This window comes from Mustelus asterias, chromosome 1 (genome assembly GCF_964213995.1).
Source record: "Mustelus asterias chromosome 1, sMusAst1.hap1.1, whole genome shotgun sequence".
Lineage (NCBI taxonomy): Eukaryota > Metazoa > Chordata > Chondrichthyes > Carcharhiniformes > Triakidae > Mustelus > Mustelus asterias.
The window spans coordinates 104,992,672-105,004,569 of NC_135801.1; the positions used below are offsets into that span (position 1 = coordinate 104,992,672).

The 11,898-nt window shown below is 39.6% G+C and overlaps 1 protein-coding gene across 4 annotated transcripts in view; it reads left to right on the forward strand.

Annotated features, from left to right (window-relative positions):
* LOC144495727 (protein NOXP20-like) overlaps nucleotides 1-11,562 on the forward strand; it is a 43,723-nt gene extending 32,161 nt beyond the window's left edge. For all 4 annotated transcript variants that reach the window (XM_078216102.1, XM_078216093.1, XM_078216113.1 and 1 more), the window contains 3 exons: nucleotides 504-576; nucleotides 1,477-1,530; nucleotides 7,398-11,562. In XM_078216102.1, coding sequence (XP_078072228.1) covers nucleotides 504-576; nucleotides 1,477-1,530; nucleotides 7,398-7,499 — 229 coding nt within the window. In that variant the 3' untranslated portion in view covers nucleotides 7,500-11,562. The remainder of the gene's footprint in view (nucleotides 1-503; nucleotides 577-1,476; nucleotides 1,531-7,397) is intronic.
* The last annotated feature ends 336 nt before the right edge of the window (nucleotides 11,563-11,898 follow it).

Below are 11,898 nucleotides of genomic sequence, written 5' to 3' on the forward strand. Positions count from 1 at the left end.
TCCCAGAGCTGTTTCCTTTTAGTTGACTGCAGAGACATTTTACAAACATTCAAATTATCTTCATTATACACAGGCTAAAACTATTTAAATATCCATATGCAAACAGCTGTTATTTTTGCCGATAGTAGTTCATATCTGCATTAAATAAGAGCTTACAGCATGGCCTTCCATTCTGCTTTTTATCAAAAATTGCACTCGAGTTAAAATGCATGATACCTTCTCAACTTTGTTAATTTGGGAGGCCCTAATCACTTCTTATCTCATTGTCATGCATCACTTCCCTGAAAATGAATGTCATTATTACTTAATATTTTAATATGATGTCCTTTTATTGTTATTGAGCTGTGAAATAAATCAAAACATGTTTGAGCACTTAGTCGTACATACCTTTTCTTATGAAAGTTTTCAAGTAACACTCTCACCAAGCCTTTGTATGCAAATTTGATTATATCTGGTTTGTTCGTAAATCACGTTTTCTGATCAGATTTTATTTGATAACCCAGATTAACTGTTGCTATGTGTAAGGAAGTCTCCTCACTATCGAAGAAATTTGCTTCCTGTATGACTCGAGCAGGGGTAAGTTATTGTAATTATATATTATCACTTTTTAATTGTCTCAAATTTGAGGAAGATTGGTTTCTTTGAAGAAGATGGACTTCAAGGTGACCAGGAAGTTTATCAGTAATTTTACAATCTATAAAATATTCCAAGAAGTAAGAAGTCAGGATAGAAGATACTTCACTGAGCAACTCCATAAATAGAATAATTTTCTAAACACACATTGATGATTTTACATAAAAATCAGATGTGAACACTTTTGAAATTCCTCCCCTATTTTGAAGAGTTAGTCAATTTAACATAAGGCATACTTTGCATTTGGATGAATGTTATCTAGCTACTCAATCCTTGTCTGGATGCATCTTTCATTTCTTTGCCCATTACCACAAAATCTTTTCTCATTTAATCTCTCCTGCCCTCCACCCTAATACAGACCTTTTCTTTTGTTCTTCCTCCTTCCTTCCCCACCTCTTTTACTTGATCAAAGCCTATCACATATTTGATTTATTATTGCCACATGTATTAGTATACAGTGAAAAGTACTGTTTCTTGCACGCTATACAGACAAAGCATACTGTACATAGGGAAGGAAAGGAGAGAGTACAGAATGTAGTGTTACAGTCATAGCTGGGGTGTAGACAAAGATCAACTTAAAGCGATTTTTCAAAGGTCCATTGAAAAGTCTGATGGCAACAGGGAAGAAGCTGTTTTTGAGCCGGTTGGTACATATCTACTCTTCCTCAATTCTGATGAAGGATCAACACCAACCTGAAACTCTGTTTCTCCCCACAGATGCTGTCTGACCTGTTGAGTAGCTCCAGTATTTTCTGTTTTTATTTCAGATTTCAAGCATCTCCAGTATGTTCTTTGTAACATAAGGCTGACTTGTTGTAATTGCTTTTGTGTAATTTTCTACAGGCTAAAAAGAAGGCAGAGGTTTTAAATCCACAGATAAATACCATATTATTGGAGGTGAGCTTTATATTTCTTCAAAATAAGGCCTATGCAATGCTCCTTAATGTAGCTGTTTGTTTTAAATGGGAAACTTATCTCACCTCGTCTTTACTTAAACAAAATGCCACGTTTAGTTTTCAGAATATGCAAAGCTGTTCTTAAATTTATTTAGAGTATTTGCTGCAGGCTGAATATGTAAAGTCTGTCTGATATTGCATCATAGAATTAACAGAACAGAAGGAGGCATTCAGTCTTTGAAACAGCTGCCCACTTTGTCCTATTCCCCTGGATTTCCCTCAGACTCTTTTACATTTTTACTTATTCAAATTTTCATCTTCATAAAGCTATCATGGATGCTCTTTCCACAACTGTCTCGTGTTGAGCATACCTTACAAAATGAGCATTGGAATACTTTTAATAAGGAAATAGTTTTGATACATACTAGACACATTCCCACAAAGAGGAAAGGAAAGGCTTCCAGAGCTGGAGCTTCCTCTATGACTAAAGATATTGTGATGTGGAGATGCCGGCATTGGACTGGGTAAGCATAGTAAGAAGTCTCACAACACCAGGTTAAAGTCCAACAGGTTTATTTGGCAGCATTAGCTTTCGGAGTCTCAAGCTCCTTCATCAGGTGAGTGAGGACTTGTGTTCACAAACAGGGCATATAAAGACACAAACTCAATTAACAAGATAATGGTTGGAATGCGAGTCTTTACCGGTAACCAAGTCTTAAAGGTACAGACAATGTGAGTGGAGAGAGGGTTAAGCATAGGTTAAAGAGATGTGTATTGTCTCCAGGCAGGACAGTTAGTGAGATTTTGCAAGCCCAGGCAAGTCGTGGGGGTTACAGATAGTGTGACATGAACCCAAGATCCCGGTTGAGGCTGTCCTCATGTGCTGAACTTGGCTATCAGTTTCTGCTCAGCGATTCTGCATTGTCGTGTGTCGTGAAGGCCGCCTTGGAGTACGCTTGCCCGAAGATCAGAGGCTGAATGCCCATGACCGCTGAAGTGTTCCCCGACAGGAAGAGAACACTTCTGCCTGGTGATTGTCGAGCGGTGTTCATTCATTCGTTGTCATAGCGTCTGCATGGTCTTCCCAATGTACCATGCCTCAGGACATCCTTTCCTGCAGCGTATCAGGTAGACAACGTTGGCCGAGTTGCAAGAGTATGTACCGTGTACCTGGTGGATGGTGTTCTCACGTGCGATGATGGCATCCGTGTCAATGATCCGACACGTCTTGCAGAGGTTGCTGTGGCAGGGTTGTGTGGTTTCGTGGTCACTGTTCTCCTGAAGGCTGGGTAGTTTGCTGCGGGCAATGGTCTTTTTGAGGTTGTACGGTTGTTTGAAGGCAAGAAGTGGGGGTGTGGGGATGGCCTTGGCGAGATGTCCATCTTCATCGATGTCATGTTGAAGGCTCTGGAGAAGATGTCGTAGCTTCTCCGCTCCGGGGAAGTACTGGACGACGAAGGGTACTCTGTCCGCCGTGTCCCATGTTTGTCTTCTGAGGAGGTTGGTGCGGTTTTTCGCTGTGGCACGTTGGAACTGTTGATTGATGAGTCGAGCGCCATATCCTGTTCTTATGAGGGCATCTTTCAGCGTCTGGAGATGTCTGTTGCGATCCTCCTCATCTGAGCAGATCCTGTGTATATGGAGGGCTTGTCCATAGGGGATGGCTTCTTTAACGTGTTTAGGGTGGCAGCTGGAGAAGTGGAGCATCGTGAGGTTATCCGTGGGCTTGCGGTACAATGAAGTGCTGAGGTGACCGCCCTTGATGGAGATGCGTGTGTCCAAGAATGCAACCGATTCCGGAGAGTAGTCATGGTGAGTCTGATGGTGGGATGGAACTTGTTGATGTCATCATATAGTTGTTTCAGTGATTGTTCACCATGAGTCCAAAGGAAGAAAATGTCATCGATGTATCTAGTGTATAGCATCGGTTGAAGGTCCTGTGCAGTGAAGAGGTCTTGTTCGAACCTGTGCATGAAGATGTTGGCATATTGAGGTACGAATTTGGTCCCCATGGCTGTTCCGTGTGTCTGTCTGAAGAACTGGTTGTTGAAGGTGAAGACATTGTTGTCCAAGATGAAGTGGATGAGTTATAAAACTGCATCTGGAGATTGGCAGCTTTCGGTGTCGAGTACTGAGGCAGTTGCAGCAATGCCATCGTCTACCTGATACGCTGCAGGAAAGCATGTCCCGAGGCACGACAACACAATCGCTGAGCAGAAACTGATAGCCAAGTTCTGCACACATGAGGACAGCCTCAACCAGGATCTTGGGTTCATGTCACACTATCTGTAACCCCCATGACTTGCCTGAGCTTGCAAAATCTCACTAATTGTCCTGGCTGGAGACAATACACATCTCTTTAACCTGTGCTTCACCCTCTCTCCACTCACATTGTCTGTACCTTTAAGACTTGATTACCTGTAAAGACTCGCATTCCAACCATTATCTTGTAAATTGAGTTTGTGTCTTTATATGCTCTGTTTGTGAACACAAGTCTTCACTCACCTGATGAAGGAACTTGAGACTTCGAAAGCTAATGCTGCCAAATAAACCTATTGGACTTTAACCTGATGTTGTGAGACTTCTTAAAGATATTGTAACAGACAGGAAGGGGTTTACTTTAAACGAGACCTGATTTCTTCTTTCACCACCCATTTATAAACAGAAAGGCCTATGATTTTGATCTCCCTTTTGTAAGTGGTGAATATTTTGCCCAACCCCTCAGTTTGGGAGTGAACCAGTCCTCTATTAATAAACTTCATAGCAACTCAAGATAGGGTAAAATCAGAGGGTTAATCCATTTTACACCACAGTAAAAGAGGGATAGGGGAAAGAGAGAGGTACAGGGCCAAGACTACAGACAAAATGAGAATGATTGTTTCATATGAGGCCAGAATCAGAAGTCCATTGATGTATTCCTTCAGAGAGGTTAGCAGGTTGAAGCTGATGCGAGGTAATCCACTTTTCCAATAGCAGTGTTCCAGTAGAAAACAGTGTAGGTAGGAAGACAGGTATTCAAAAATCCGGACACAGCCCTTTGCTGCTGCCACCTACTAGATGGAAAATGGCAGTCTCCCTTTTTTGTCTACAAGGCAATATTACAGGATCTAGCATCTTGAGAGAAGTATCATGTGGCATGGTTCCCACTTCTCCACCTTGACTTGGTGAAAGGATGTATGTTCCTTGTCTGGATTCCTAAGGTGGTTAATATTTCATCTATTATTAAGTTCAACAGAGATTTCAGCATTCATTTGTCCTCACAGACAGATCGCCTCATTGGCCAGAGGTTGGCCTTAGAAATGTAAAGGGGTTTTATGCAATTCTTTATGGTTTGATCTCTGCAGTAACAGGGAGCATTAGCACATCTTTAGAGACAATGACATTGCTCCTGTTTCTGAAGGCCAGAAATTCATTTTGTTTGAGTCATAGCTCGTCATTTTAGCTTCAGTAGTTTTAAAGCTCGTATAAATATAGAATGAGGTCTTAGCCCCCAGCAATAGCATGGGTCAAAAGAAATAGAAAAAGGCTCATGATGAATGTTAGCTCATAATTCAGTAGAGAACCGCAGATTGAAGAGGAGAATTGAAAATCGAAATGAGAGGAACAATGAAAGTGTACAAAAATCAATTTGTGGTGCGCATCAAAGGGAACCTAAAAGTCTTTTATGAATATTTAAGTAGTAAAAGAAAGTCATCAAAAGTGGGGGGGTTGGGGGGGGGATATCACAAAGTGCTTTACCTCCAAAGAAGACTGACATTCCAGTGCAACACTGGGGGATTGCTGCACTGTTGGAGGTAACATTTTTTCAGATGAGATGTTAAACTAAGACTCCAACTCCCTGCTTGGATGAATGTGAAAGATCCATTGAATTTTTTTGAAAAAGTGAAGTTATCCCCAGTACCTTGACCAATCCCTTAACCTACATGGTAAAAAAACAGATTATCTGATCGTTATCACATTGCTATTTCTGGGCATTAGCTGTATGCATTTTAGCTGTTGCGTTTCCTATTACAGTGACTGTGTTCAAAAGGTACCTCATTGGCTGTAAAGTGCTTTGAGATGTCCATTGATTGTGAAATTCACTATATAAATGCATGTCCTCCTTTCTTTGAATGGGAGATGAGCAGTGAAAGTATTGGAATAGTCGAGTTTGAATGGGATAAAAATAATGATCTCAGAGGAAGCTGTAGGACTGGAGGCAGGTTGTGTTAGAGATGGAATTAAGCAATCTTCGTGGCAAGGGAACATTTAGTCGAATAGGAGAGTGAGAGCCGGATTTTCGTGACTGATGTGGGTGAGAAATTTAAACGACATAATTTCTCCTCTCGCCACTTATCCGTAAGCAGAAAGAAGTTTGCATGTTCTCCCCATGTCCGCGTGGGTTTCCTCCGAGTGCTCCGGTTTCCTCCCACACTGCAAAGGTGCGCAGATTGTTGATTGGCTATGCTAAATTGACCCTTGGTGTCGGGGATTAGCAAGGTAAATATGTGGGGTTATGGGGATAGGGCCTGGGTTGGATTGTTGTCGGTGCAAGCTCGATGGGCTGAATAGCCTCCCTCTGTACTGTCGGGATTCTATTGTATGCAAGTTGGTGTGATTGCTCAAAGATTGTGGGGTCCAGGAGATGCCTACCCCCACAATAGAGTCGGCCATGTTGTGAGTGCAGGATGCAGTCTAACTTCCCACACATACATCCCGTGCCGGTGAAAATTGGGCATGCTTGTAATGTGGACCGGAATCCCACCTGCCAGGCCTCTGGAGTTGTTCAGAGCTTGTGAAGGTCCAGACTATGAACAGAGTGATTGAGCCCTAGACGATTGTCAATGTATTGACTGCCTTCCCCACCAAAGTTGCAAGATTTGTAGTGAGGACCAAAGTTAGTGACTTCACCCTTCTCCATATTTAGCTGGAGTAGGGGTTATGACTCATTCAAGGTCGAATGAGGTGGTGGAGATGTAGAACTGGGTGGCAGCAGAAGGATAGCCTTGTGTCTACAGTTTCCTTCCTGAAATATTACATATCCTCTTTCTATTTATTAACCTCATTTCATAGTATTAAGAAAATATTTTCTTAACATGCAGGTCAGTTTCCCCTGCTGTGATTGATGTATGTGTCGATTGTCTCTTCTGTCAACTTTGTGGCCTTTTTATTTCCCAGCCTTCCTAAAATACTTGCTTAGCTTCCAACCTTCAGTTCCACTGAAGGCTATACAGCTGAAACATCATAGCCTATCTTCCCTTTGCGGATGCTGTACATGTCCAGCATTTTATCCCTTTATTTTGAATTTCCATCATTTGCAGTCTTCCACTTTTATTTTCTTGAAGTGCATGCTCTTATCATTTTGCATACTTTGTTGTGCTGCTGAGCCAAGGCGCTTCTCCCTTTTTTATGACTTGGGAACACAATCAGCCCTAGGACTTTAATACTAGCTGAAAGTAAATTGATATGGCCATTTTTAATCGCCTATTTCAAACAGAATAATTCCCATCTAAATACCGTGCAGAACTCGACATTCCCTAATGAATGCTGCTTACTGAACCAGATGTTGTAAGTTGTGTAATGCTATAGGCTAGATTTTGAAAGACGTTTATACCACCCCTACTACTTTGTTATGATGGTTCATTGTGCCATTCAGTTAATTCAATCCTGAAAATGTGTTTGTGAAACACGTGATACAGTTTTGCTACTTAGAAGTCACACTATCTGCTCACAGGATCCCACTCTTCTTCAGTTGTTTTTGAAAGCACGCCAATAAATTGGAACGTAAAGAAAATTTCTGATATTTATTGGTTATAAGAAAATAAACTTGTATGTCTATAAAGGATTGTTAATAAAAGGAACTAATTTGCTTTGGGTTCATCTTTACAGGGCTCCAACAGTACCACCTACATCCAAGGTGCATTTCAGTTACTTCTTCCGATTCTTCAAATTTGCCATATACAGTCCAGCATCAACAAAGCAGACAAATAAGCAAAGAAATTGTGGGACTACCTTTGCATTCAGTAACATTATATTTTGAGTTGCAGAATTTTGGACAACCTGCAGCAAAGCTAACAAGAACCTAATTCTGCACTGAAGGGTTTACACCAAGACTATAGAAAAGTCATGACTAGAATTTGTTAGTTTTGTAAGACCAAATGAAACACCAAGTGCCTTAGTTCTTGAAAGACCTGAGCTAACACAGTGAAATAAATAGTGTCCCATGGTGTGCCATACACTTTTAAAAGCAATGATCATTAATATTGCATATATCCGATATCTTGACTCCTCGAGAGACCTGGAGGTGCAACTCCTGCATTAATTTTTACAATATTGGAAAATCTTTTTATTTCCAAATTACCTTTCATCCAAAATTTCAAAGAAATACAATTTATGATCATATTTAAATCATGCCATCCATTAGCTTCTTGTCACCAAAGCTGCACTTTTCTATTTTATTACCATTAAACACTAGACAAATATCACTAATATTTTTATGTCGTTGCAGTAGTTTCATAGTTAGTTGTAAGCAAATAATGTTTTGATCCAGGATGTGGATGCAAAAATCTAATTTATAAGATTGCAGGAAAATCACTACATTACTTTAGATGCTGATGTGAATAATGTGTGAAAGTTAAATATTACTGTAGCAATTTTTTGAATTTCTCTTGGATTAAAAATTTGTGCAGAAAAGGAATTAAAATAATTACGATGGATAAAATCCACACACAACTGAAGTGGACAAAATATAAACAAACTGCACCCATTAAATATATAAACATCTGGGTTTCCACAGGGTTGTGCCCACCTCCCACCATAACTTCAGTGGAGACCAGCAAAATCCAAGAGAATTCATGTTAAAGTGACAGTTTCTCCAAGGTCTCCGACTATCTCCCAGTGACATTACCAATCCCTGGGGAAATTCGGTCATTTTTTTTCTATTATTTAATACTTTAACCATGCATTGCATACTTGTCTGTTCCCAATTTTGGAATCCAAATTACATTCTTAAAGTTCAGATGAGTTTTGTGTCATGCTTGTAATTCATGTAATGAGATGTGGGCACAGATCTGGATTGAATTTTTAGTCTCCATTGGGCTATGAATGGACCAGATGGGCATTCAAAGTAGCTCAGTAGCTGGCTTGCCAGTGTCCATGTGCCATCCTGCTATTTTCCCAAAGATGGGATGGTAGGGATAGCAAGGATACTCACCAGCATGCTAAATAACAGCCCATTGAGGGAGGTTGATGTGGATTTCACTTTTGTCCTCCAGTTTCCCCAGAGTTGATGGAGAACAATTTAGTTGCCTGGAAGCAGTGGCAGACCAGGAGGCCAGTGCTCCAGGCAGACGTACCTACTTAGATGCAACTGCAGACCACTCTGTTTAAAAGTTTCTCTCTCTGACTCCCAGAGTGGTGATCCAGTTGCAACAGCCATTTTTTATTTCAAGTTTAAAAACAGTTGGAGAGAGACCCCTCTATTTTAGGGCACCCCCTTCCTCACTTCCCTGCCGTGGCATCTTGCTGCTGCTTTCAAGCTGAAGACCTCTGATTGAGGCGTCAACTTTGAGAGGCTCCCTGTTGTCCTTAATTGGACAGTGAGCCCACCTTCTGACTATTAATTGGCTGTTCCAGGAGAAAATCACAATGAGTGACTGTTCCCACGGAGAGCAGGCTTCTGACGCCCATTTGAACCTCACAGTGGGATTCAGAAGCCTGCAGGGAAAATTCTGCCTTTGGTATTTTTCATATTTTGATTTTTTTTAAATTTAACAATGACCAAAAAAAATCTGGATCTTAATACAGCTCTAGTACAGTAGATAAATAAACTTTTGTCTTTTTTTTGCCTAGTCACATTAAATAGATGAAAAATCAAATCCCTTAACTCTAACTTCATGGGCATAAAGCCCTGTACTTGGCTTCTGTTTGGTGATAAGAGGCAGGTGCATATCTAATTTTTCTGTGAGATGCACAGCAACTATAAAACAAAACCTGTCCAGAAAGGAAAACATGACTGACTTTGTTACTGGCCAACATTTAATTCTCTAAATCTTTGTCAAAAGTTTTTAATCCGATCACTTTGATGACTATTGCATTGGTTAGTATATTCACAAAAATAAAGGGAAGTTTAAATACAACACCTGATAATTGTTCTGAAGTAGCTGTAGCGACAAAGCAAAATATTCATAAAGTTCAGGAAACCCTTTGCAAGACACTCGGTTCATTTTTCTAAAGACATTAGTGACACAATTAAGTGCAATCCTCAATTATGGATTAATGGATCAGATGCCAGAAGCAACATAATTGAGTCAAACAATGAAAAGTCACAACTTCAGTTTTTGACCTCTTAAAGGAGGAATGTTCCTTTTGGCCTCAGCATCCTGGGCTAAGGAAGACAAAATCAGCCAAAGTTCCTTTGTTTCAATCGCTGTTCAGTAACTCCTGCTGGAGACTGTGAAGTTTGACAAGGCCACAATCAAGTTCAGCAATAATCTTCCATGTGAGTGAATAACCAGCAATCATTTGCTGCCAAATCTCACTGATGAGGAATGGCTACTTGGACACATAATGAGGCCAGCTTGTACTTGTGGCGCCATATCCAGGAGAGTTTTGTTTTAAAGCATGAAGGGCTTATGACTCTCTTTTAGGTCTACATTATTACATACATTAATACATATTCTTATTGATTTAGAATGATGAATTATTTATTGTTTAAATTGCATTCGGAGTGCAAAATGTCACTGTCTTAATGACAAAACAGGAGTTCAGATGAACATAAATATAAAGATTTGCTGTGTTTTTCAAGCAATATGCATTCTATTGCTATTCAGTAAATGCAAGTCCTGTTCAAGGCAGCAGAATAAATAATTAAGCCTTCTGATTTTACTTTTTCTTGAATTCAGTCAAGAAACAAAGCAAAATTACATGAGATCAATGTGCCTTTTTAGGTTAAAATGAAAGATTTATTTGAAATCAGAAAGCTTTGTTTATGTGAACTTAATTGTCAAAACACATTTGGAAGGGACAAATAAACATTTGTAAGTAATTAAGAAACACTCATTCCTTAAAGTATTGGTATATATCATTGGCTGTATCCTCAGCCTTACCTGTTGAATTCCGTATGATGTTTATAATGTTCACCAACACTGAACAGTTGAATTTCTCACTGAAAGTGACTGTATACCATTCCAGCCTTGCACTACTCCACTCTTTTTTATGTTTCCAGTTGTTCCAGTTTAACCCTAATTATGGAATTTACCTTGAAGAGCCAATATCAGATTCAAACAGGTTTAACCTTAAAATCTAAAACAATCCACAGATTGATCAGTGTTTTTTTTCCCCCATTTGTGCTTCATCCAGAAATCAAAAAAGAATTCAGGAAGAGTACGCCATTTAAACCTTTCTCAGCTGCACCAACAGTTGTGTAAAATAAATTATACTTCCATTGTTTTACTTCAAGTTTGCCTAAGAATAATAGTCTTGAAATCACTGTTGTTAACAAAACAGACAATTGCCAATGTCAAAAGGTATGCACTAATCAATTTTAAAATAAACAGCTTAGTTAAAGTAGTGGATAAAGGAACACCATAAATCCAATATTTGGCAGCTAGTGTCATTAACAGTAATTCCTTTGGTGATATGAATTCAGAGGTTTACAAAGACTGTTTTCCCCTCCATATACCAGATTATAGTTCCCATATGTAAGAGATCATTGTTTTAGATTTTATATGTGCCAATAGTTTGAAAGTGAAAAAAAATTAAGCACTCAATCGGTTTTTAATGTTTGGACTTGAAGCGCTCTGTACCTAAAATTATCTTTGAACCAACAAATGGATTTATCTTGTTATGGTAAATTTAGGTTTTAACATTTAATCTGTTCAATAGATTCTTCCTTCATCATCTTATTAATCATTCTGTCTTGAATAAACATTACAAAGGTGAGCATTTTGATACATGGTCTTTCGTACATGTGCACTGCATTTGTCAAATACAATATAGACAGAACTCTCCCCTCTCACTTAAAAAAGGCATTAAACATAAATAGTATATGAGCAATTGAGATTTTACAGTCTGCTTGAAAATATACCAGTGCTGCTAGTGTACCGTGCTGAAATACTGAAATTGACCAATCTATCAAGTCTGTTTTAAGATACATGCACTCATGTAGGACTGGATTTTACATGGTGGCCGTGTACCACCCCCCCTTCCTCCGCCATCTTAAAAATTGTGACAAACCTGCTTCCATTTGCTCGAGTCGTCCCAAACTGATTTGGCTGTTGATTGTTTCAGAGTGGGACTTTATCCCCCATCTGGGAGAAGCTCTACTGCTTAGAACTGCTGGGCAATCATTAAATGTTCCACACTCTCTAGCCCCAGTAGTGCCACTGGG